This window comes from Gorilla gorilla, chromosome 9, assembly GCF_029281585.2.
Source record: "Gorilla gorilla gorilla isolate KB3781 chromosome 9, NHGRI_mGorGor1-v2.1_pri, whole genome shotgun sequence".
Lineage (NCBI taxonomy): Eukaryota > Metazoa > Chordata > Mammalia > Primates > Hominidae > Gorilla > Gorilla gorilla.
Window position 1 is genome coordinate 10,451,284 of NC_073233.2, and position 25,811 is coordinate 10,477,094.

General features: G+C 43.9%; 2 protein-coding genes across 5 annotated transcripts in view; both read left to right on the forward strand.

The window, feature by feature from the left end:
• STIM1 (stromal interaction molecule 1) overlaps positions 1-8,826 on the forward strand; it is a 238,412-nt gene extending 229,586 nt beyond the window's left edge. Inside the window, exons 11-14 of one of the 4 annotated variants that reach the window (XM_019036629.4) lie at positions 293-385; positions 2,094-2,160; positions 4,320-4,356; positions 6,899-8,826. In XM_019036629.4, coding sequence (XP_018892174.1) covers positions 293-385; positions 2,094-2,160; positions 4,320-4,356; positions 6,899-6,943 — 242 coding nt within the window. In that variant the 3' untranslated portion in view covers positions 6,944-8,826. The remainder of the gene's footprint in view (positions 1-292; positions 386-2,093; positions 2,161-4,319; positions 4,357-6,898) is intronic. The other 3 variants (XM_019036628.4, XM_019036630.4, XM_004050497.5) reach the window with 3 other exon arrangements.
• A 746-nt stretch (positions 8,827-9,572) lies between these two features.
• RRM1 (ribonucleotide reductase catalytic subunit M1) overlaps positions 9,573-25,811 on the forward strand; it is a 43,580-nt gene continuing 27,341 nt past the window's right edge. The window contains exons 1-5 of the mRNA XM_019036627.4: positions 9,573-10,653; positions 17,636-17,724; positions 21,662-21,839; positions 23,044-23,144; positions 25,251-25,310. Coding sequence (XP_018892172.3) covers positions 10,635-10,653; positions 17,636-17,724; positions 21,662-21,839; positions 23,044-23,144; positions 25,251-25,310 — 447 coding nt within the window. The 5' untranslated portion in view covers positions 9,573-10,634. The remainder of the gene's footprint in view (positions 10,654-17,635; positions 17,725-21,661; positions 21,840-23,043; positions 23,145-25,250; positions 25,311-25,811) is intronic.

Below are 25,811 nucleotides of genomic sequence, written 5' to 3' on the forward strand. Positions count from 1 at the left end.
TGTAATTTTATCAATAATACTTTGCCCCTGGCCAAGCCTCTTTGTTCTTCTAATCTGATAACTCGTTAGGCCTTTAATCAAAGGCTTAACAAGGACACGATCACTGACAGGCAGAGCTTGATCCTGACTTGCTGATCTGAAGGCTTCTGTGTTCTCCAGGCTGGGAGGGACCTTAATTAGCTCTGAGCTACCCAATCCCTGCCCCCAGCCCTTCCTTTATTACACTGATGGCAGGCCGAAGCCCTCCATAAATCAGATTCTCTTCTCCTTTTGGCCTGGCTGTTGACCCTAGATGCTGCCTGGCTGATGGGGCGTAGGTTCAGTGACCGCTCTCTCTGCTCTACATCCGCCGGCTCGGATGATCAGTCCCTCTGGAAATACCCCGGTTTGAGGAGCCCCTTTGGGGCATTTTGTTTTTCTGACTTTTGGGACTAAATCAACACTCTTACCCCATGGGTCCCTTCTCCTGCCTGCTTCACGCCCCTGCCTGCTCCCTCTATCCCCTCAGCACTGTCCCTACTAACTACAGGGAGGGGTTCGGGGGTGAGAAGAATCAGCTTGCTTGGCAAGAGCTGAATAGAGAACACCCATGGTAATGGAAGGCTTAGGCTTCTCCCTTTAGCGCAGCTATGCAGATAACCTGGTAGCCCTTCTTCCATGTGGGCTGGGAGGGAAAGAGGGAAGGACAAATGACCCCTTTCTTTTCTCTTTTTCATGTTTCTCCCTTTTCTTCCCAGCTTCCCCCTTCTTTCTCCCCCTTCCCCTCCCTATTCCAGACTTCCTCATCCTCTTCAGCCTCTCATACCTTGAAAGCTACCAGCATAGAAGCCCTACCTCCTGAACTCTCCATCACTATGGAACTATGCTGTCTCCCTGATGGCTCTTCCAAGGCTTCTCTCACCCTTGTAACCTGGCCCTTTCTCTCATCTTTAGGTAGAATGCAGGGAAGCTTATCTATCAGGGTAGAGGAGAAAGAATAAAGATCTGCACTCTCTTTTAGCTGGGAGTGAGCCCAAGGGGGGATGCACTAGCATATTCCTAAGTTACTTGGTGCCCAATGTATCCCTTCACTGGGCATAGTGGCCATTATCTCCAGGACCCTGATTTGCAGCCTGATCCAAGAGCTGGTTCTTTGTTGTTTATGTGCTTATTGGAAAGCGAAAAAGAGTGAACATTAGCATAAAAAGCATCCATAGTCCCACCATATTTGAGCACCTTCTCTATCACTCTTTTCTGTGAAATTTTTTATGTGGTTAAGATAATGATAGCCACTGCCACTTATTGAGTGCCATGACCTGTTTCAGGTGCCTTAAAGACATTATTGTGAAGTCTCAGAAGAACCCTGCAGGATTTTAGAAATTAGGAATTAAAATGGGGAAGTCAGCTGCTCAAGGTCACAGCTAGAAGTGAAAGTCCTGGTTTCAACCTCTAGTGTTTGGTATTCCAAAGCTCAAGGCTAGTACCTATAATTCTGTATCCTTTTTCCCCTCTGAACATTTTAATAGGCATTTTTCCATTTTCTTCAAGTCTTTTTATAAGCATCATTTTTAATAGCTCTATAGTCTCCCAGAAACTGGATATGTTATCATTTTCCCATTGTTCATTATTTATGTTTACTTTCATACAGCTATTAATAAAAAGTAAACAATTATGTTTACTTCTCATTTAATTATTAATAATGATGAACATGTTTATGTATAAGTCCTTGTCTACGCTGTGAATTATTTCCTGAGGTTGGCTTTCTGAAAAGGCTGGTTCTTAGTGCTCTCCCGGACCTTATCCCAAGCCCCTATCCTACCCTTCCTTGCTTGTGTCTACCCACTAACTGCCTTGCCACTTCCCTTTATAGTGATATTGCCCATAGGTCTCCTTCTATTGGAATTGCCACTAAAACTGACCTGGGCACTTCATCTTCAATTTCCCATCCTTTTAGGACCCCTGGTGGGAGGTTTCTGGGAGGAGGTGCCCCATTCTCCAGATTGGCATTAGAGGCCCAGGGTGGTCTCCAGCAAGCATTTATTCATGGGCACCTCCTTACCTGCCAGCCCAAAGTGGCCTGGCCCCTCCTGACACTTTCTTTATTCTCCTTGCAGCCCCTAGCCTACAGAGCAGTGTTCGGCAGCGCCTGACGGAGCCACAGCATGGCCTGGGATCTCAGAGGTTGGTAGAGGGCGAGGCTGGCCACTTCTTGACAAGCCGGGTATCTCTGCGGCGAATGCGCAGCCTTTCATCTGGACAGTCTTTCAGTTCTGAAGGCTACGGGACCAGCTCTCCATCTGCCTCTGCTGCTGCTTCTTGCTTCTCTTCCATCACCACCATCACCACTACCACCACCACCACCACCACCTTCACCACCGTCCATGTCCACCCTGTTTATTACCACCACAGCACTTCCTATTTCCTCCAGATGGAGCCCTACCCTGACACACCCCCTTCTGACAGCACCGCTGTGATGCCTGGGCATTCAGAGAGCTTGGGGTATCAGCTGTCTCTCTTTGCTTTCTTCCCTTCCTTCCCTTTCTGCTGCTTTTACCTTGGTTTCTGCCTGCCAGCTGCTGCTTGATCAACTCTGGGGGTGTGTGCAGTGGGGAATCTTCTTATCCTGTTTGTTCCCAGCTCTGGGATTCCTTTTTAAGGTCAGCCTACTTTCTCCCCTTCTATGTTTGGGGTTTGCTGACTCTAAAAATGAGTAACGACTTTCTTCCCTCATGACCCTATAGCACTTTTGCCTAAACTATGCACTTTCACATTAGTTATCTCACTTGGGCCCTCACTTCCTTTACTCCTTCAACAAACATTTACTAATGCCTACTCTGTGCCAGGCTCTGCTGGGCATAGGGGTTCACTGGTGGTAAGATACAATCCCAGCCATCAAGAACTACCATCTTGTCTGAGAGAGATACATAAATAATTATGGAAAAATTTATTAAGTGCTATGGGGGTGTTGAGGAAGGAGTGACTAACAGTGTGTACCTGGGTGGAATGCTTCACCAAAGAGATGAATTTGTGCTAACATCCTGTGTGAAGGGAAAGGAGAAGGAGTATTCTAGGCAGAGGAAACACTGTATGCAGAGACATGGAGATTCCAGAGAATACAATATATTTGTGGTTAGAACACTGGATATGTGTTGGTGGGAAGGAGAAACAGGTGAGGCTAGAATGACGAAGGCTCCGAAAGGGAAGGGTTTTGGCCTCTACCCGTTAGGAGATGGAGAACTACAAAAGGGTTTCTAAGAGAAAGTGAATCAGTCATATTTGCATTTTAGAAATAACATTTTAGTGGCTGTGTGAAGGAAGGAAGTGGAAGACTACAGGAATTTGGAAAACATTCCAGTAGACCACTAGGGGAGGTAATGAGGACTTGGGATAAAAAGACATGATAAATTTGGTAACTGGCTACAGTGGTGAAGGAAAGGGAGGATCTAGTATGACACTCAGGTTTATAGCTTGAGTGACTGAATGGACATAACGTCTTTCATGGAATTCGGGAACCCAGATAGTGGACATAGGTTTTGGGGTTTTGGACAAGAAGAGTTTATAGGTGGAGCAGGAATTAAAATACACATTTTAAGAACAGTAAGTTAAGGTTCTAAAAGGGTAAGTAATTCCCTCCAGGTCTCACAGCTAGTTGAGAGCAGAGCACAGATTAGAACTTGGCTTTCCATTCCAGAATACTCCATTGGATATTTTTGTCTTTTCACAAGGTCTCAAAAAGTGTACTGGAAAATAATTGGTGAAAGGTTTTTCTTCCACAGCTTTGTCTGGCAGCTGCAGAGACTTTTCTTGCTAATTACCCAAGATGGTAGACTAGAATCAGAGGTAGTAGCCTTGACCTTGCCTGGAACAAGCTTAGGAGACCTTCAGAAAGTCCTTCCCCTCTGGAAGTACTTCTCATCTCTGAAATGGTGACCACAGCCCAGTCCTGGCCTCTGGGCTGCAGTCTGCTTACTCTGTTGCTTTTTTTTAGTTCTATCTCACTCTGGATACCCATTTATTCAGCTCTGCCCCTTAAACCTCTGGATAGTTATGCTTGAGGGCTGTTCCTTTCTCTTGCACAAAGGGATTGCCCTTACTAGGATTATTACTCAGCAGAGCCACTCATATCCATTCTCATTCTCATTTTCATCCAAAAGCCTAGGAAGGGAGACTGCTCCTTCCAATACAGATGGAGAGGATCAAATTGGGTTGGGGACACTAAGGGATGCTGTGAATTCCATGCTCCAAGGTTTAAGCTGAGGGCAGTGGGGAGGAAGGGCGGAGAGGTACCTGTATCCACCTGGCCTGTTCACTACTTAATTTTCTTTTGCACCACGCACCAGAGGATCATCTCTAAAGGCAAACAGGCTCTCTAGTAAGGTCAGTAGCTTGGGATGGGAGTCCGAGGCAGCCCAGCCTTTGGGGAGGGACCTCTGGCCTGATTGTTCTCAGTGATTCAGGGAGGGAAGGTGAGCCTGCCTCACTGGGCCTTTTCCCTCCTATATCTCCCTAGGCTTCCTCCCAGGTTCTTATCTTGCTTTGGCAGTCCCAACTTTTAGTTGATGAGGGAGGCATAGAAGGACAGGAATCAGGCTGGGTGCAGTGACTCACACCTGTACTCCTAGCACTTTGGGAGGCCGTGAGCGGAGGACTGCTTAAGCCCAGGAGTTTGAGACCAGCCTGGGAAACAAAGTGAGACCCTGTCTCTACAAAAAAAAAATCAAAAATTTAGTTGGGCATGGTGGCACATGCCTGTGGTCCCAGCTACATAGGAGGATCACTTGAGCCTGGGAGGTCAAGGCTGCAGTGAGCCGAGATCGCGCCATTGCACTCCAGCCTGGGCAACAGAGCAAGACCCTGTCAATAAATAAATAAATAAAAAGATGGATAGGAATCAAGATGAAGTAGGGGTCTGGTCCAGGAGAAGTGAGGCTGGGAGGGCTCTAACCTCCTGATTTCTCCTCCTTGGTGTTAGAGAGGGTAGGATCCCAGAATCTTCACTTCCTCAGCTTAGAGGACGCTTTTTCTCAGTGTGATTGCTTCCCAGAACTTCCTTGGCACCTTGCTCATTGGTTTATAATAGTGTTTGGAGAAGGCAAGATATGGAGAGGATCATCTTGGGGCTTAGAGAAACAAGGACAAGTTTAGAAGCAAGGACAGTGTCAGATATATGAAACCAAATATGAGACTGAATATTTGTAAATACTAGAATATGTGGCTAAAACAGTATTTGTAGAATGGAAGCTGAGTTGGAATTGTTCTCTGCTGCCTGCTGAGTCCAGGAAGGTACTGGCCCATGGGGTGGCTACTTAGTTATTTGCTTCCAACTGAGAATTAAATCTACAATAGCTATGAGCCAACCCCCTGCTTTTGCCTGTTTCAGGGGCCTGGTACCCTTCCTAACTTCTGACCCTCAGCCTCTTTCTTTCTAGGTCCTATGGTGGTCTCCTTTTCCATTCATGACTCTTCCCCTTTGGCTAGCAGACGTTTAAACATTTCCCTTAGCTCTCTCCTCTGCTTTTGCTGAGGTTCTCAGGCCTCTAGGAAGGCAGAAGGAGGATTCAGGATTGGCAGAGAGAGCACCTCCATATCTACCTTTTTGTCTGTAGAGCAGGAGGAGTGGCATCTGGAATTGATTCATGGTCTTAGCAACCACCAGCTCCTTAAAGGGTCTCAAGTTCCTAGACTAGCCTGTGTGTGTGCATGTCCAGTGTGCGGTGGCATGTCCATAACTCAGCCTTGCAAAGAAGCCTCTTGCGACCGGCCCGTACATAGGCCTTTCAGCTTGGCAGGCCTCATCATCTTCATTCCCACAATAATTTCTACATTTCCAAGTGCTTTGCCAGCATATTTGATCCTCCAAACAGTCTTGTAAGATAAATTGAATTGGTATTATCTTCATTGGGCCAACGTTAAGGACTAGCAAGTTTAGATGACTTGACTTGTCCAAGATCACACAGGAGTCCAGACCTCTTCTGAACCATTGCTCTTTAAAGGCCAGCATCCTGTCTTTCTATGCCTCCCTACATTCTCCGTCAGCAGAGTTCTGAAAGAGACCCCACCCTTCCTGCCGCACCACAGACTTTGGTTTGAACTCTGCAATACCTATCTATGACCTCCTTTGAATCCTATGAGATGGTTAGAAGAGGCAGCATTCTGGCCTTTTGGGGTGGGTGAAGGATTATTTGCAAGGCTGTTCTAACCTTCTCATCTCCAGCCTGGGTCAGGTCCACTGACTGCATGTGCCCTGTTCCTTGGGGCCTGGCCCAGACTGGATAATATCCTAAGGTGTGACAGGAGTAAGTGGGGGAGGAAGGCATGGAAAATGGTGACTCGGAGCAGTCTGTAGGTTCTGTGTTAGCTTGAGTCCCAGGAAATATAGCCAGCTGTGAGAAGGCAGAGATTTTATTGAGGATGCCGCCTGTGCAGTTTAAGCCTATGGTTGCACCAGTTCAGAGCCAGAGCATTCACCACTGGTGGGGCCCAGGTATTGGAAAACCATTTGCCAGACAGATGATGGTATGATGACATTTGTTTTTGTTTCTTGTCTGTTTCTTCCCTCCCTATCACTTTTCTTTTTCTTGTCTTTCTCTCTTGGCCCTTCTTTCTACCTGCTTATCCTTTTGCTTTTCTTCCTCTACAATTCTACTCTCCTTTTCCTGTCTCTTTTCCAATCTATCCTCATTCCCTCCTCCTGCCTCCTCTCTTATCCTATACTTATGGCTGCTCAACTTCTGTCTATTCCTCTTTCCTCTCTCCTTCCCACCTGCCTGTTCATCCTATTTCTCTCTCCTGCCGCTCTATCCCCATTTTCCTACCCTGTCCTTGTCTTCTCATGTTGTCCCTCTTCTCCTCTTCGCCTTTCCCCTATCACCTCATCCAATATATGTCCCTTTCTTCCTCTCTGCCCCATGTCTTGCAGGGATTTGACCCATTCCGATTCGGAGTCCTCCCTCCACATGAGTGACCGCCAGCGTGTGGCCCCCAAACCTCCTCAGATGAGCCGTGCTGCAGACGAGGCTCTCAATGCCATGACTTCCAATGGCAGCCACCGGCTGATCGAGGGGGTCCACCCAGGGTCTCTGGTGGAGAAACTGCCTGACAGCCCTGCCCTGGCCAAGAAGGCATTACTGGCGCTGAATCATGGGCTGGACAAGGCCCACAGCCTGATGGAGCTGAGCCCCTCAGCCCCACCTGGTGGCTCTCCACATTTGGATTCTTCCCGTTCTCACAGCCCCAGCTCCCCAGACCCAGACACGCCATCTCCAGTTGGGGACAGCCGAGCCCTGCAAGCCAGCCGAAACACACGCATTCCCCACCTGGCTGGCAAGAAGGCTGTGGCTGAGGAGGATAATGGCTCTATTGGCGAGGAAACAGACTCCAGCCCAGGCCGGAAGAAGTTTCCCCTCAAAATCTTTAAGAAGCCTCTTAAGAAGTAGGCAGGATGGGGTGGCAGTAAAGGGACAGCTTGTCCTTCCCTGGGTGTTCTGTCTCTCCTTCCCTCCCTTCCTTCAAGATAACTGGCCCCAAGAGTGGGGCATGGGAAGGGCTGGTCCAGGGGTCTGGGCACTGTACATACCTGCCCCCTCATCCTTGGGTCCTTCTTCATTATTATTTATTAACTGACCACCATGGCCTGCCTGCCCTGCCTCCCTCCCAACCATGGGCTGCTGCTGTCACTCCCTCTCCACTTCAGTGCATGTCTTAGTTGCTGTTCCCTCAGCTCCCAGCTCCACCTCTGGGGTTCAGCTTCTGTCTCTGCTGTCCCAGTTTTGAGGTTTGGTTTCTTGTTTCTGTCTCTTGCTTTCAGGCTCCTCCCTCCCACCACTCCCCAACTTCCCCTAGCAGTTGCAGGGAAGATAGGATGGGTAGCTTCTGACATGTGTGCCTCAGATCTGTTCCACCCCACTCACAGTGGTTCTGTTTGCTCCAGAATGGGGCTAGGGCCTAATCTTTGGAGTTTGTTCTTTGGTATTGATGTGGGTCAGAAGGAGCCTCATCCTAGATCTCACTCAGGCCTCCAGGGATCCATGGGGGAGTGAAACCAATTCTCAGAGAACAACCCACCAGAGACTTTTAAAGAGAGGCTAGGCTTGGGGATGGGTTGGAAGAGGCCTCTGTTCATTGGAGCATGAGTGGATGCCAGAACTGTAGGTTATAAGGCAGTCACTTTTTCTCCCTACTCCCACCCACACCTGCCTCCCTCTTACCCCTGCTCCCCCACACTGCAGGAGGGTTTGTCTCTAAGAGGTGCTGCCCCAAAGCTCCCCAAGCATCAATACTCCTAGGGCTCAGGACAAGTGGCTCCCCTGGCCAGGAGAGCCACAGCCATGATACAGGGCTCTTATGGAGCCCTGGAGTTGTTGGGCAAGGATGCTGTCATTTTTTGAACCAAAAGACAAACAGGTTAAAAGGACAAAAAGTAATCTGAATTTCCCAAGTGCCTATGCTGCATATTCCCCTTGTTAGATCCCATTTTCATGTTACTTTGTAGCCTTGGCCAGAGGCTCAAAAAGGACACAACCAGTTTGGGGAAGGGGTGGCTAAGGAAGATGGTATAGGTGAAGGCGGCTGTGTGACCACTTTCCCCCACCCTTCCCACCCTCTAGACAACTCTCTCCCTTACCTGTTTTTGCTATGGCTGTAAAGGTATTTTTCCTCTGCCCCACTCCCTGCCATACCTTTATCCTGGGATCCTATTTTGGGCCTGGGGTGGGTACACCTGGGGCTGGTCTTAGGAGGGTGCTAGGCTGCAGACTGCCTTGTACTCCCTGGACACCCTCAAATGGGGTTTTCTGTGTTATTTCATAAAACTCTTTGAAGTCCAATAAAGCATGTAGGAGATTTTAACCGCTGCTGGCTTTGACTCTCATTGTGTTCTCTGTGCTGTGGCATGATGGGATAAAGAGACAATCTTTCCTTTGCCCAGGGAAAATGAAACTTGAATGCACATACCCAGAAGCTCTGTGGGCAGGGTTACTAGATAAATGCAGGATGACCAGTTAAATTTGAATTTCAGATAAACAGTTTTTAAAGTATAATTTTCTCTCATGCAGTATCTGGGACACATTTTTATTTGCTAAATTGGGAAACCCTATGTCTGGGTAAACTTGACCCTATCTATCCTATAACTTCACTTACGACTTTTAAAAAACATATCTATTTAATTTTTCTCTTTTTTTGTTTTTTTGAGACGGCGTCTCACTCTCTTGCCTAGGCTAGGGTGCAATGGCGCGATCTTGGCTCACTGCAACCTCTGCCTCCAGGGTTCAAGCGATTCTTCTGCCTCAGCCTCCTGAGTAGCTGGGATTACAGGCGCGTGCCACCATGCCTGGCTACTTTTTGTATTTTTAGCGGGGGGGGGGGGGTTTCACCACGTTGGTTAGGCTGGTCTCGAACTCCTGACCTCGTGATCTGCCCACCTTGGCCTCCCGTAGTGCTGGGATTACAGGAGTGAAGCACCGCGCTGGCCTAATTTTTCTATTTTTTGTAGAAATGGGGTCTCACTATGTTGCCCAGGCTTATCTCAACACCTGGCCTCACATGATGCTCCCGCCTTAGCCTCCCAAAATGCTGCAATTACAGGCTCACTTATGACTTTCCATGATTTTTGAAATTACTTCACAGGGAGCCTGGGCAGCTTCTGGAGGGCAGTGAGAAACCAACGAAAAGGCTTTAGGGAAAAGATGCCACAGATGAAATTTCATAAAGATCGCTTTGGGTAGCCCAAATCAGAAGCTTCGACACCAGCCTTACATATTAGGGTTCTCATCTATTCTTATTCTCCACTTTAAGTCACCAAGTCCATCCTACCTCCACAAGGCAAATACCCTGTCTCTGCCACCATCCACTGAAGAACCCTAAAAGCAAATGGGTACTGACCCTGCCCTGCCTTAAAATTCTCTCAGGGCTCTGATTTGCGTCAGGATAAAATCCAAACGCCATTGGCCTTGCGCGGTTTTCTTCCAGTTCCAGAGTGTCAGTCCTCTGGCCGATCTAAAAGCCCTGGGGCTCCAAGCTGCCCACGGCTGTGGAGCCTGGGCTGGAGCCCACAGCGGACGGCAGTGTTAGGATTACTATAATAAATGTCAGAGCAAGAAAAACGTTCCAGCCGGTTAGGTTTTGTTATTTCAAAAATAAATTAACCGCCTTTCCTCCGGCGGAGACGCGCAGGCGAGAGGGCGGCGCCTGACCCAGCGGGCTCTAGGTGCTACGCCAGGGCCCCAAGGGTCCCGAACTCGGCTTGCCCACACAAAACATGGCAGCAGGAGAGCAGCATTTCCGCCGGGCATGTCCATATCCAATGGGGCCCATGGGAGAGGCGTAGTCTTCCGGGTCTTGCCCAGACTCAACATGGCGGCTACACGTCGCCTGTCTTAGTCTGTGAAGCCTATCCCGGGCGTGGGCCGCAGCGTCGAGTAACGTCATTCGAACCCCGTCGCGCCCCTTTGTGCGTCACGGGTGGCGGGCGCGGGAAGGGGATTTGGATTGTTGCGCCTCTGCTCTGAAGAAAGTGCTGTCTGGCTCCAACTCCAGTTCTTGCCCCTGAGCCGCGCCGGGAACCTAACCCTTCCCACTCTGTCACCTTCTCGATCCCGCCGGCGCTTTAGAGCCGCAGTCCAGTCTTGGATCCTTCAGAGCCTCGGCCACTAGCTGCGATGCATGTGATCAAGCGAGGTGAGGGGGGGACGAGGTGGGCGAGAAGGAAGGTGAGGGGATGCGGGCTGCCGCCGCCGGAGCTGATGCCCAGCCCGCCCGCCCGCCTTCGCTGCTTCCCGCCTTTCCCGCCTTTCCCGCCGCGGCCTTCCGCCCTGTCAGCCCGCTCGGCCTCCTGTCTTCAGTCAGCCTGCCCCGAACCTCCTTCGGGCCTTCAGGCTGCGCCCCCTCGGCTTTGTCATCCTGCCGCCTTTCAAAAGGATAACACTTACCCTGTATCGAGCAGTGACTGCGTACGCCGAGCACTTTCCAGGCACTGTTTTATTCCTCCCTGCAAGCCTCTGAGAGAGAGATGATTAGCTTATTACAGATGAGGAAACTGACGCTCAGAGCGAGGTTTCGCCGACTGACCCAAAGTCACCCATAGGTGACAATACAGTTTGATTTGAAAACCGTGGGGTTGGTGAGCTGTCTTAGGCACAGGGTCGGGGGGCAGCTAGGAAAGAAGGAGGGGGCCTCTTTACCCTACGTAGGCACTTGTCAGTTTACCGATCTCTTTTGTGGGGTGAGGATAGGAGTGTGGGGTGGAAAAAACAGATCCCAGACAGACAGCACCCTCGAGTTCCTTTCCCTTCATGGGAAGAGATACTGAATCAGAGAAGGGTGGCTGAGACATCTTCTGACAAGATGGGGACTGGGAAGAGTCAGGAACTTGTATTCTTTCTCAACAGTTCTTTTTCATTAGACTTGCCAAGTCCCCGCTTTGTGCCCAGCCCTTTGCTTGGCTTTGTGAGATTGTAGGAGGAGGCAGTCCCTGCCTGGGGAATAGGCTTAATCGGGTTGGAAAAACAAGAGCAACGTACTTTTAACAACCACATGAGATATGTATGAACAAGTTTTGAGTTGAACCTACTTGCCTTTGTTAAAGCAATACAATTATTTCAAAATTGTAGGCACTTAGTAAATGCTGGTTAATCGACTGGTTGTTTCTATTTTGTCCTCTAGGCTGTGAACATTTCAAAGATGGAGACTTGTTTGAGACAGAGTCTTGCTCTGTCACCCAGGATGGAGTGCAGTGGTGTAATCATAGCTTACTGTAACCTTGAAGTCCTGGGCTCAAGCGATGCTCTTGCCTCAGCCTCTCAAGTAGCTAGGACTATAGGCATGCACCACCATGAGTGGCTAATTTTTAAAAATTTCTGGTAGTAAAGGAGTCTTGCTGTGTTTCCCGGTCTGGCCTTGAATTCCTGGCCTCAAGCCATCTTCCCTTCCTTGGCTTCCCAAAGTGCTGGGAATACAAGCAAGATGGAGACTTTTCTCTTCATGTTTGGCACAGTACCTGACATGAACAGATTCTTAAAGAATGAATGAAAATAATTGTATCAAAATGTAGGACATGATGAATGCTGTGAATAAGCAGGTAGTTGATTTGGTTTAACTACAGCCAATGTCCAGATTGGTTTAACTACAGACAAGAGTTGGAAAGGTGGACAGTAGTGGCCCTTCTTGTTTTTGGTATCTTGAGAACATCATTCTGTGAATTTTCCTAGCTCACATTTTAGCTGACCAAAGAGCAAAATAACATAGTGCACTTTTATTGATCCATTCATAAGAGTGAGAGCTGAGCATCTATTTTTGTATTTTTATTTTTTTACATTATTATTTATTTGTATTTTTTTAGAGAAGGAGTCTTGCTATGTTGCCCAGGCTGGTCTTGAACTCCTGGGCTCAAGCAATCTTCCCACTTCAGCCTCCCAAAGTGCTTGCATTACAGTGCTGGGAGCCACCGCACCTGGCTTGAGCATCTATTTTTTAAATCTTTAGATATGGGAGAGATGTTTAGGATGGTCTATGATAAGTCAGTAACAAAGATGAAAATGTATGGACTTAGATGACCAGAATGGGTAAAATTCAACCCTGTGTTGAATTTTGAACCTTTAGAGTCTGCTTCTAAATACTTTTGTTTAAAAAGTGCTACCTTGGCCTGGCGTGGCCGGGCATGGTGGCTCACGCCTGTAATCCCAGCACTTTGGGAGGCTGAGGCGGGTGGATCATTTGAGGTGTGGAGTTTGAGACCAGCCGGGCCAACATGGTGGAACCCCGTCTCTACTAAAAACACAAAAGTTAGCCGGACGGTAGTGGTTTGCGCTTGTAATCCCAGCTACTCAGGAGGCTGAGGCAGGAGAATCGCTTGAGCCTGGGAGGCAGAGGTTGCTGAAATCGTGCCATTGCACTCCAGTCTAGGCGACAGAGTGACACTCTGTCTCAAAAAAAAAAAAAAAAAACAAAAAACAACTACAAAGTGCTAGCTATAACTAGCTCTAAAAAGCAGAGCTTATTTTGTTTCTCATTCCTTCATAGAGCACAATTTGATCCAGATGGTTCATGCTGTAGATTCTGCCATTGTAGCATTCAGCAAGACTTAATATACAACATGTACTTAGATTTGTTTGTTTCTTTTTTTTTATATGTCTATGTTTCTATATTTTAATGTTTTTTAATATGCATAGGGTTTTTGGTTTTCTGGACTTTTTTTGTACCCCCTTATTTTTGGCATGTCAGTAGAATAGCAGACTAACTCCTATAGTTTTTGTTAATTTTTTTTTTTTTTTTTGAGATGGGGTCTTGCTCTGTCGTCCAGGCTGGAGTGCAGTGGTGTGATCTCAGCTCACTGCAGTGTCTGCCTCCTGGGTTCAAGAGATTCTCCTGCCTCAGCCTCCTCAGTAGCTGGGACTACAGATGTGCGCCACCACGCCCGGCTAGTTTTTGTTATTTTTAATAACAAGGGCACCTGGAAGTTGACTTTGAAGTACCTACTGAATGTGCTAATGTCTTGCTAAACACTGTGAGGGCAGTAATGGAGAAGGCAGCTCTAGCTTCAAAGAACTTAAAATTGTTAGGGATTTAGGAACAATCCATATGAAAATTATTAGATAGAAGAGAATAGTAGATGAGTTTTTTTCATCTGCTATCTTGAGCTATTTTTCCTAATGGGAGAGTATCATTCCTCAAGGAGATTATGGTTAAAAAAATAAACATTGAGAACCATTGCAGTAAATGACAAAGTAGCTAACTGAGTTGTAAACTGTTTTGGAATTTAGTGTAGTATTTTCAAAACTTTGGATTGTAACTCACAGTAAAAAACAAAACATTTTACAGACATGTGTATATATGTGGATACACATAAAATGATACAAAAGTTTACGAAATAATGTCTTTGAAAGCATCCATTTGCACTCTAATCTTTCTTTTATTCCAGATTCTTTCCCTATCCCACCCTCCCTCCCTCCCTTCCTTCCTTCCTCCCTCCCTTCCTTCCCTCCCTCCTTGCTTCCTTCCTTCCTTTCTCCCTCCCTTCTTTCCTGCCCTCCTCCCTCCCTCCCCTCCCCCTCCCCCTCCCTCCGTCCCTTCCTCCTTCCTTCTTCCTTCCTTCCTATTCCATTCACAGCCTGCTATATTATTTTACAACTCTGTGTGGATACCGTGCTGTGCACCGGGATTGCAGTGATGAGTAGGCAGACATGGTTCCAGCTTCCAAAGATCCTACAATCAATTGAGAAAGATAGACAAATAAAGAAGTAATATGATAAAATATGATAAATACTCTGATAGGTAAAGTATAGGCAGTAGAGGCCGTTCATTCAGTTATTCATAAAGCATTTATTCAGCACCTCTTTTTGCTAGGAACCATTGTAGGCATTAGAGATTCTGCAGTGAAGAAAGCTAAATTACATTTCTCATTGAGTTGACATCTTGGTGTGGGTGGGAGTGGTAAGTGTATATAGGAAATAAGAAGTAAACATAATAATCAGTTAATTTCAGATACTGATTAATGAGATGATAGTAAAACAGGATCATGTGATAAAGATGAATGAGAAAATAACCTTGGATTGGGTAGCCAGGAAAGGCTTCTGTGAGAAGCCAACATTTGAGCTGAACCCTAAATAGTATTAAGAGCTAGTAATGTGAGATCTGTGGCCTGAACATTCTCGGCAGAGGGAATTAGAAAGTTTGTATCTTGTGGAAAGGCACGCATCCTTGGTCTTACAGGATTAGGGAAGTCTTCCTGAAGAGAGAAGAATGAAAGACAGTTTATAGCCAAGAGGAAATCACACTAGTATGCTAGAGGATTTTTTAATTTTATTTTTTATTTTTTGAGACGGAGTCTTGCTCTGTTGCCCAGGCTGGAGTGCAGTGGTGTGATCTTGGCTTACTGCAACCTCTGCTTCCCGGGTTCAGGCAATTCTGCCTCAGCCTCCCGAGTAGCTGGGATTACAGGCGCCTGCCAGCATACCCAGCTAATTTTTTTTTTTTTTTTTGTATTTTTAGTAGAGATGGGGTTTCACCATATTGGCTAGACTGGTCTCGAACTCCTGACCTCAGGTGATCCGCCTGCTTTGGCCTCCCAAAGTGCTAGGAATACAGGCTGAGCCACCATGCCCTGCTGGCTAGAGGATTTTAAAAGAGGAAGAGGTCAGTGTGAGTTAAAAGTGGTTGAGGCAGGTTTTATGGAGGTGTGAGATTTGGAGGGTGAGTAGGACTTAGATGTATGGAAAGGTGGAAGAGGAACCTTTAGGCAGAGTAAGGTATAAGCAATGATGTGGATATGGGAATGGGAAGCCCTCTTGGGACTTATATTTCACAGGGAACAGTTGAAGAGATCTGGGGCCAAACTAAGAAAGGCTTTGCTTGAGAGAAGAGGATAATGTAGGCAGTGAGAAGCAGGGATTAGTGATGTGATAAAATCAACATCTGGCTTGAAAAACTAACCAAGTGGAATGACAGAATAGAGAACTGTGTGTCATTGGACCTTTAGATCTTTAGTCTGCCTCCTATTTTCAAGTGTGAGTTAAGATTAATTACCAATGCACTTTTTTTTTTTTTGTCAGTTTCCTGATTGACTTCAGAACTTCTGGCAGTTGTAGAATTTTCTTTTTGCTAAGTTGCTTTTCCCCCCCACTGCATGTATAATTGCAGAATGCTAATGTTGCTTTGTGGTTACCTGCCTGCTTAGTTATCCAATTGCTAGAGCACTGAGGTTTCAGTCCCAGTGCCAGCCAGTTAATTTACCCCATTTCAGAGTTAAATGCTGCAGATGTGAGCCTGATGAGAAAATTATCACAATGGTGATCAGAAAGAGAGGGGCTAACATATCAGTGTAGAAGAAAAAGCAACTTGTTCTAGTGATAATGGGTTAATAGTGATGTCTTATTGTTCATTTATTCTTCATCAAATGTTTGAGAACTTGCCTTGTTCTAGGCACTAAATTTGAGAATACAGATGTGAATCAGAGGGCCAAATAAATGTAAACATATTTAACATGTTTCTTATTGGTTACTTCAGGTTGAGTATCCCTTATTCAAAATGCTTGGGCCCAGAAGTGTTTCGGATTTTGGATTTGTTTCAGATTTTGGAATATTCGCATTATACTTACTGGTTGGGCATCCCTAATCAGAAAATCCAAAATCTGAAATGGTCCAAGGAGCATTTTCTTTGAACATTGTGTTGGCATTGAAAAAGTTTTGGATTTTGGAGCGTTTTGGATTTTGGAATTTTGGATTAAGGATACTCAGCCTATAGTTACAATGGATTGTAGGTGCACAGAAGAGACAAAAACTAAATCAGTGTGAGACACTAACATTTATTGAGTGCCTATTTGTGTATCACATACTGTGATTTTTTTTTTCCCCATAGGAGCAGCTTTATTTTATAATGAGGTATAGTTGTAACTATGCCAAAGTTGTTACAACAAAAGCACTTTTTACCTTATCTAATTTTATTGTCACAGTAAACTGATGAGGCAAGTAAAATAGATATAATAATTAACCCCTTTCTACAAATGAAGATCTGTGAAATGACTGATTGTGTTTTGTGGCTTGTCTAAGGTTAAGGCTGTTTGGTAGTTGGATATATTCACTATTCCTGGTAAGAATAAATAAAGGTCGGATGAGCTACTATTTGAGGTTAAACTAAGAGTAGTAAGACTTTTTTGTCTAGAGGGACAAAGATATAATCTAAGTCCAAAATCATGAAAAATATTAGGTAAAATATATAGTACGTCAGATGGGGTAAGTGCAATGGAGAAAAAGCACAGAAGGGGAAGGGGGATAAGAAGAGCAAGGGTCCTATTTGGGGCACTGCAATTTAAAATGGAATCATCAGGGAAAGCCACATTGAGAAGGTGATGACATTGAGCAAAAGACCTAAAGGAGATATATAGCAAGAAGGCCAAGTTGTCAAGGTACAATAGGAAGGAAGGTGGGAGAGTTGGAGGTGAAATTGGGAAGTGGGTGCACAGGACAAGTTGTATAGGATTCTGGGGATTTTTTTTTTTTTTTTTTTTTTAAGATGGAGTTTCATTCTTGTTGTCCAGGCTGGAATGCAATGGCGTGATCTCAGCTCACTGCAACCTCCGCCTCCTGGGTTCAAGCAATTCTCCTGCCTTAGCCTCCCGAATAGCTGGGATTATAGGCCCCTGCCACCATGCCCAGCTAATTTTTTGTATTTTTAGTAGAGACGGGGTTTCACCATATTGATCAGGCTGATCTTGAACTCCTGACCTCCAGTGATCCACCCCCCGCTCCCTTGGCTTCCCAAAGTGTTGGGATTACAGGCGTGAGCCACTAGGCCTGGCCTGTGGATTGTTTTAACAATTTTGACTTTTATTCTGGAGATCATAAGCCACTATTAGGAGTTTTGAAGGAGGTAATGATATGATTCTGAGTTTAACTTTTAAAGGGTAATTTTGGCTGCCATGTGGGATGGGGGAAAAATTTAGGAAATTATCTGTAAATGTCTGTCTGTATAGAATTCATACTCTTTGAAGGTGACATCAGAGAAGACAATCTCTTCATGAATCTTTTGAGGGGGCCTCAATCTTTTCTGTGAAATAGCACTTCATGTTGGTCAATTTACATGTTAATTACATTTGATTCTTTGACATTGTAGTCTTAATAATTGCTAACATGAATTTAATAATTGCTAACATGATTTGATTCTTTAGATGGCCGCCAAGAACGAGTCATGTTTGACAAAATTACATCTCGAATCCAGAAGCTTTGTTATGGACTCAATATGGATTTTGTTGATCCTGTAAGTAAATATGGTTTTTATCTTGGGTTCCTTGTTTCATGTGTTTCTTTCCATTTGTCTCTTATCCCTGGACCTTCATTCACCTGATATACTTTGGTATTCTGGCTATGCCCTTCGATATAAAATTTGAATTCATTGCTTAAAACATTTTTTTTGCCTTAATTTTGGTTCTGTCCTGTGAGTTCTCACTTTTCAGAGAACTATGAATGTGAGTAAAGAGGAAAATTTGATATTAACATTTAATATCAGATATTTCCTTGAGTAAATTGTTTTATTCGTTAGTGGAAAAGCCTAGGCCAGGCGCGGTGGCTCACGCCTGTAATCCCAGCACTTTGGGAGGCTGAGGTGGGCGGATCACCTGAGGTCAGGAGTTCAAGACCAGCCTGGCCAACATGGTGAAACCCCGTCTCTACTAAAAATGCAAAAATTAGCCAGGCCTGGTGGTGGGCGCCTGTAATCCCAGCTACTTGGGAGGCAGGAGAATCACTTGAACCTGGGAGGCAGAGGTTGCAGTGAGCCGAGATCGTGCCACTGCACTCCAGCCTGGGCGACAGAGCGAGACTCCCTCTCAAAAAAAAAAAAGGAAAGCCTAGAGTAAAGCTTGTTTTGGAATTGTGGTTATTTAGGTAGGGACTGGTTTAAAATTTGTTTTTTGTTATTTATGTAAAAAGATTTAAGTAATATAAAGTAGATTTCATGGACAATATTTAAGTCAAGAACAAACTATTCATAAACCAGTTGCTCTGCTTTTCTCCTTATCCTTTATAACTCCTATATTCTAGACTCTCATCATCAGTTATCTGGACTGTTTTCTGTGGTCTCTGCAGTGTCCTGGACTTCCTCTAATCTTACCCTCTTCAAACTCGTCTTCCACCTGACTTCTAAAATGATCTTCCTTAAATGAGAATCTCTAAGAACTCTTTTTTTCAAATCCACCCATATTTCCGTCTCCTTATTTAGGTATCTTATCCGTACTGCTGTAAAACCTGTGCTCATCTCATAGCTTTAATCATATAGTATGGCAATTAATTATAGATCTTTGTCCTCCCCTAGAATTGAGGATGGGCTGTGTATCTTATTCTTGTGATATCCTCAGTGCTTGACATGTATCTAATTAGCCACTTGACCAAAGTAAGTTTGGTCAAGAGAAAATGATTTTATGTATCTTGAAAATATGTTTATTGTAAATTCTCTTTTATATTGAGGACTTAGGCAATAATTAGAATAGTAGAATGTTAGAGTTGGAATGAACTTAAGAGTCCATCCCATTTCATCTTTGGTTTATAGATAAGAAAGTTCCAAAGAGAGAGGGGAGTGATTTAAGTTAGTGGGAGTGTAGGGAGAAGCACCTAGGTCTCTTGACTCCTACATGTTCTATTGCCTCATGCAGTAGTACATTTTAGAGCGCAGGAGTGTTGCAGCATCCTCAAACCTCCTAGGGTAGATTCTGTTGAAAAACTGTCGGTGCACATCTGTAATCCCAGCACTTTGGGAGACTGAGGTAGGCAGATTGCTTGGGCTCAGGAGTTTGAGACCAGCCTGGGCAACGTGGTGAAACTGCCCAGGTGCAGTGGCTCAATCTTGGCCCACTGCAGCCTCCACCCCTGGGGATCAAATGATTCTTGTGCCTCAGCCTCCCTCAGCTGGGATTACAGGCATGTGCCACCACGCTATTTTTTGTTTTGTTTTTTTTTTTGTATTTTTAGTAGAGACAGGGTTTTGCTATGTTGGCCAGGCTGGTCTTGAACTCCTGACCTCAAGTTATCTGTCCGCCTTGGCCTCCCAAAGTGCTAGGATTGCAGGTGTGAGCCACACCGTGCCTGCCCTCAACCCTGTTTCTACAAAAAAAAAAAAAAAAAAAAAAAAAATTGGTTGGGTGTGGTGGCGCATACCAGTAGTCCCAGCTACTTGGTGGTGGGAGGATCGCTTGAGCCCTGGAGGTTGAGGTTGCTGTGAGCTGAGATTGTGCCACTGTACTCCAGCACAGGCCACAGAATGAGACCCTGTCTCAAAAAGAAAAACAGAAAAGCTGTGTGCTGTTAGATCTGGCACAGTTAGCACACAGATGGTATTTTATTCTGAGTTCTAATTGTTTGCCATATTGCTCTAGAAACTATTTAGAAGACTTCACTGCTCTTATACTGAACACACCTTATCTGCTGGATCTGGGAAGAAAGTGATCAGGAGCAACTTGGGCTTAGCTATATTATAATTAGAATAGATTGCAGACTGTTAAAATAGTTACACACGTATGTGTCTTTTTTTGAGGGGAGTACGCATTGTTCAGCTGGGAAACACATTTATTTTCTGTTGGATTAAGCGGTTTCTTAAAGATTCAATAAATAAACCACTCACAACTTAGAATTTGTTTTTCTTAAAAATGTATGCTAATACCTTGTGCATTACCTGTCTTAAAAACTGGAACTTATAATGTGGCCTTGAAAACAGTGAAATGCAGTGAGGTTTAATGGGATTGGGGCCAGAAGACTTGTATAATAATATAACCTTGGGCAAGTCTCAGTAACCTGAGCCTCAGGTTCTTCATGTAAAATAGGTATAGTAATAATCATCTCACAAAGTGATTGTGAAATGTCAGAGATTATCAAAGTTGATAATTACTTATCAACTTTGGTTGAGAATCATTTGAACCTCGGGGGCGGAGGTTGCACTTTGTAATTTGTGAAGTGCTAAAGAAAGTTGTCATTAAATTATCATGATTCAGCCCCAGACCTAATTTATACTTCTGTCTCCTTTAATTGGCCTGATTAAAGTTTGATTCATTTGCTTTTCTGTACTTACCTTATGTGGAATTTGGGAAAAGTAAGTATGGAGCTGGAGCCCTGATCACTTAGGGAGAATCTGAATGAAAAATGGGGAAACCCTTATATAGAATCAGTCTGTTGGGAGAATTTGAATGAAAAATAGGGAAATATAGAATCATTAGTATGTTTTCAGCTATTTCCCTGTGAGACTAATCGATTTAAAGGCTATACTTAGATTTTTTTTAATGACACTTTCATTTTATATGTAGTATACATTTTCTGATAGTTCTGCTGGATTATGCATTCTCATTACTAAGTTTCCCACTGCCCACCATTCTGAAAGATAAATTTTCAGAGAAGTAAGTTGTCTTGTTCTTTGTTTGAGACAGGGTCTCACTGTGTCGCCCAGGCTGGAGTGCAGTGCCATGATCATAGATAGCTCAGTGCAGTCTTGACTTCCTCAGCACAAGCAATCCTCCCACCTCAGCTTACCCTGTAGCTGCAACCACAGTCACTTACCACCATGACTGGCTAATTTTTTTATTTTTAGTAGGGATGGGGTCTCATTATATTGCTCAGGTTTGTCCCAAACTCCTGGGCTCAAGCGAGCCTCCTACCTCGGCGTCCCAAAGTGTTGGGATTACAGGTGTGAGCCACTGTGCCCAACCTGTCGTTTTTATTGTGATGTGAATTTGATTGTTTTCTTTTTTCTTTCCTTTTTTTTTTTTTTGAGACAGGGTCTCACTCTGCCACCCAGGCTGGAGTGCAGTGGCATAATCACAGCTCATTGCAGCCTCAGCTTCCCGAGTAGCTGGGATCACAAGTGTGTACCACCACACCCAGCTAATTTTTTTATTATCTGTGGAGATTGGGGGTGGGGCGGGGTGGTCTTCCTAGCTTGCCCAGGCTGGTCTCGAACTCCTGGACTCAAGCCATTCTCCCACATTGGCTTCCCAAAGTGCTGTGACTATGGGTGTGAGCCACAACGCCTGGCTTTTTTTTTAATAGGGTCGTGAACTGCTAAGCTTAAGTGATCTCCTCACCTCAGCCACTGAGTAGCTGGGACTATAGGCATGTACTACCACACCTGGCCATGATGGTTTTCTTAATTACTTTTTTAAGGAAGCTATTGTTTCTTGGGAAAGCTCAAGTAATTCTTGGTTTTATTTTTGTAGGCTCAGATCACCATGAAAGTAATCCAAGGCTTGTACAGTGGGGTCACCACAGTGGAACTAGATACTTTGGCTGCTGAAACAGCTGCAACCTTGACTACTAAGCACCCTGACTATGCTATCCTGGCAGCCAGGATCGCTGTCTCTAACTTGCATAAAGAAACAAAGAAAGTGTTCAGTGGTAAGTCTGGGGTGAAAAAGTAAAAATTTAGTACTCTCAGAAAAGTAATAAGGGTACTAGAAATAAATCTTGACTGTTTAAAGAAGCAAATATGGCTAGATGGGGTGGCTTACACCTCGAATCCCAGCAATTTGGGAGGCCAAGGCAGGCAAATCGCTTGAGTCCAGGAGTTTGAGACCAGCCTGGGCAATGTGGCGAAACCCCATCTCTACATTTTAAGAAAAATCTAAAATTATAAAATAGACCAGGTGCAGTGGCTTACGCCTGTAATCCCAGTGCTTTGGGAGGCTGAGGCAGGTGGATCGCTGAGGTCAGGAGTTTGAGACCAGCCTGGCCAACATGGCGAAACCCTTTCTCTACTAAAAATACAAAAAATTAGCTGGGCGTGGTGGTGGGGGCCTGTAATCCCAGCTACTGGGGAGGCTGAGGCAGGAGAATTGCTTGAACCCTGGAGGCGGAGGTTGCGGTGAGCTGAGACTGTGCCACTGCACTCCTGCCTGGGCAACAGAGTGAGACTCCGTCTCATAAATAAATAAATAAATAAATAGCAAATATGTAAATTAGTGGGAAAGAGCAGACTACAATTTCGTATTTCTCCATGCCTATCTGCTGCATAAAAAGGTTGATGGATCTTTGTTCTTTTTTTCATTCTCTCTTTTTAAAATTTTTTTATTTTTTTTGAGATGAAGTTTTGCTCTTATCGCCTAGGCTGGAGTGCAGTGGTGTGATTTCGGCTCACTGCAACCTCCGCCTCCCGGGTTCAAGTGATTCTCCTGCCTCAGCCTCCCAAGTAGGTGGGACTACAGGCGCCCATCACCACGCCCGCCTAATTTTTTGTATTTTTAGTAGAGACGGGTTTCACCGTGTTAGCCAGGATGGTCTCAATCTCCTGACCTCGTGATCTACCCGCCTCGGCCTCCCAAAGTCCTGGGATTACAGGCGTGAGCCACCGCGCCCGGCCCAGGAATCTATTTTAAACTACAAGAACTTATAATCACTTTAACTCTAGAAGATTGTTTCCTTAAATGAGGCATTACATATTTCTTCAACATATATGTGTTTATTGAGCACTTTATATGCTAGGTATTGAGGTGGGTTGAGATGACAAAAAGGGTTGAGAACCACTGTTTTCAACTATTACCTAAAGATTGAATTAGCTGTTAAGTGGTCTTGATATATTTTCATTTTTTGTTGTATTTTTTAGATGTGATGGAAGACCTCTATAACTACATAAATCCACATAATGGCAAACACTCTCCCATGGTGGCCAAGTCAACATTGGATATTGTTCTGGCCAATAAAGATGTATGTATAACACTTATCTGGTGGAAATTTTTTGAGAGTCTTTTTTAATAATGCACACATTTTAGAAAATTTAAACACTACAAAAGATACAGGTAAATACTAATTCTGTTTCCTACCCTGATTCCTGATTTTCCTCTCTGGCAACAACTTTATCATTTTAAAATGTATTTTTCCAGAGCTATTTTGTACGTACGTGTGTGCATACATGTGTATGTGTGTACATACATATTTTTCTTCTCAGTGGTACTGTACTGTGCATACTGTTTTCATTGATACTTTCTTCACTTGTAAGTATGTCTTGTTTGTTCTATATCAGCCTTTATGAATTTACCCATGTTTTATAACAGTTGTATAATGTTCCATTTTGTAGATATATTGTCATTGTATGTATGTGTAAGAATTCCTTTAGTGATCAATATTTGTTTTTCATCTTTTCACTGCAGTGAATATTCTTGTATGGTAGGTGTTTTGCTCATAGATGAATATATCTGTAAGATAAATCCCTTCAGTAGAATTGCTGAGCCAATGTGTATATGAATTCAAAATTTTGATAGGCATTGCCAAACTGACTCCCAAAAAGGTTGCTCAGGTAAAATTTTACAAGCTCATGCTCAGCAACTTAAAAATTACCCACTTGTGTTTGAACCTGTTTCTTAACTAGATGCCAGAGGACAGAAGGGAAAAGATGTAGCCTAGCCAGCCCTTTTACACACAGGATTTATTTACCGTGTATATCTGGACAGATTAGAGGCCAGTTTTAACTTTAGGTAATATAATGATTAGGCCGGGCGCGGTAGCTCACACCTGTAATCCCAGCACTTTGGGAGGCTGAGGCGCGTGGATCACGGGGTCAGGAGATCCAGACCATCCTGGCTAACACGGTGAAACCCCGTCTCTACTAAAAATACAAAAAATTAGCCAGGTGTGGGAGCTTGTGCCTGTAGTCCCAGCTACTCAGGAGGCTGAGGCAAGAGAATGGCATGAACCCGGGAGGCGGAGCTTGCAGTGAGCCGAGATTGGGCCACTGCACTCCAGCCTGGGCAACAGAATAAGACTCAGTCTCAAAAAAAAAAAAAAAAAAGAATGATTAATTGACTATCTCTCTAAACATGTATCTGATGTTAAAGAGACTAGGAGAAAACTGAGTTGTTTGTGTGTTGTTAATTTGTGTAATCTTGAAGACAAGTTGAAGACAAAAATACAGCAGCAGCAACAGCAAAACCTGTGTCTAAAAATATACCTATTGATAGTCAAGTATTTCAGTTCTCTAATATTCATACTGGGCCCATACCTGCCTTTGGCAACAAAGATGACCTTAAAATTTTAAGAGAAAAGGAAAGCAAGCTTTCGTATAGGTTTTTCTAGTCCTTAGATATGGATCATTATGTAGAAACACTGTCAGTATTTTGAAAACCTGGCTCCTTTTTTTTCTATCCAAAATGATTATTTGTACGTTATTGCTTTTATTTTCCTCTGAATGGCTTTGTAGCCTACAAAAACTCTGTAACAATGACCAGTTATGCTATAAAATCTTACTGTTACAATAGTTCTTTGTTGGAAACTTGTTAAAGGACTATAGATTTTGAAGAGCCTCAGAATTAACATAAGCCTGCTTCCTGTCATTGTTTATTATATATACTGTTATATACAGTTTGAGGTAGGCTAGCTTTTAAAATAAATATATATATATATTAGTAAATATGTGGTACCAATACTTTTGGATTAATAGCCAATCTAAAAACATGTTTAAGGATGATAATATAGTCCCATTTATGCTCATGTTTTTTCCCTCTTTCAAAACATACTATAAACATAATAGTAAAAGTTTGGAAAATCACATTTAATCTCACAACATATATTTATGTATTATCTTCTAGTGTTTTCATATACATGTTTTTAAACCTAATTAGGATACTTAATTTATATGTATTGTTTCTTTTTTTTAGAATGTTAGATGGACTTCTATTCTACAGTAATAATGCTTAGTGTTATCTCACTGTGTCCTGTGTTGATTTTAGTTCTGGAGTCAGGGCTGAGAGATAACAGATTTTGTGAAAATAAGTAATAATTTTAATTTAATTATGGGTTCTTTTTCACCCCTATCAGCGCCTGAATTCTGCTATTATCTATGACCGAGATTTCTCTTACAATTACTTCGGCTTTAAGGTAAATAATGGGTTTCAAGTATGTGGGAATTTGTACTTAAATCATGAAATAAAGGATTTTGTTTATGTTTTGGTGACAGTTATCAAGGCCATAAGTTGTTTGGAGTTGAGATGGACCTGGGGAATTAGTGGGGTTAAGGTAGCAGTGGTGGTTTGAATTAAGGCAAAGGTAGCTTATCTATTTGCAATTTTTGAATTTTCCACATATTACTTCTGGATTACCTGAGGAGTTATGCAGATAAATTACCATAAGTATTTCATAACATTCTAAGTATTTTTGCGTTGATAGGCAGTATCAACGCATAGTGTAGTGACTGAGAACATGAATGTCAGTGTCCACCTGAATTCCAGTCTCTGCTCTATTTCTTATTAGCAAGTTATTTAATCTCTCTGTGCTTGTTTCCTCCATTTTAGAATGGGGAGAATATAAAATTTCAACAACAAATTTAATTAAAAAAAAATTTTTTTTTTTGAGTCTGTGTCTCACTGTGTTGACCAGGCT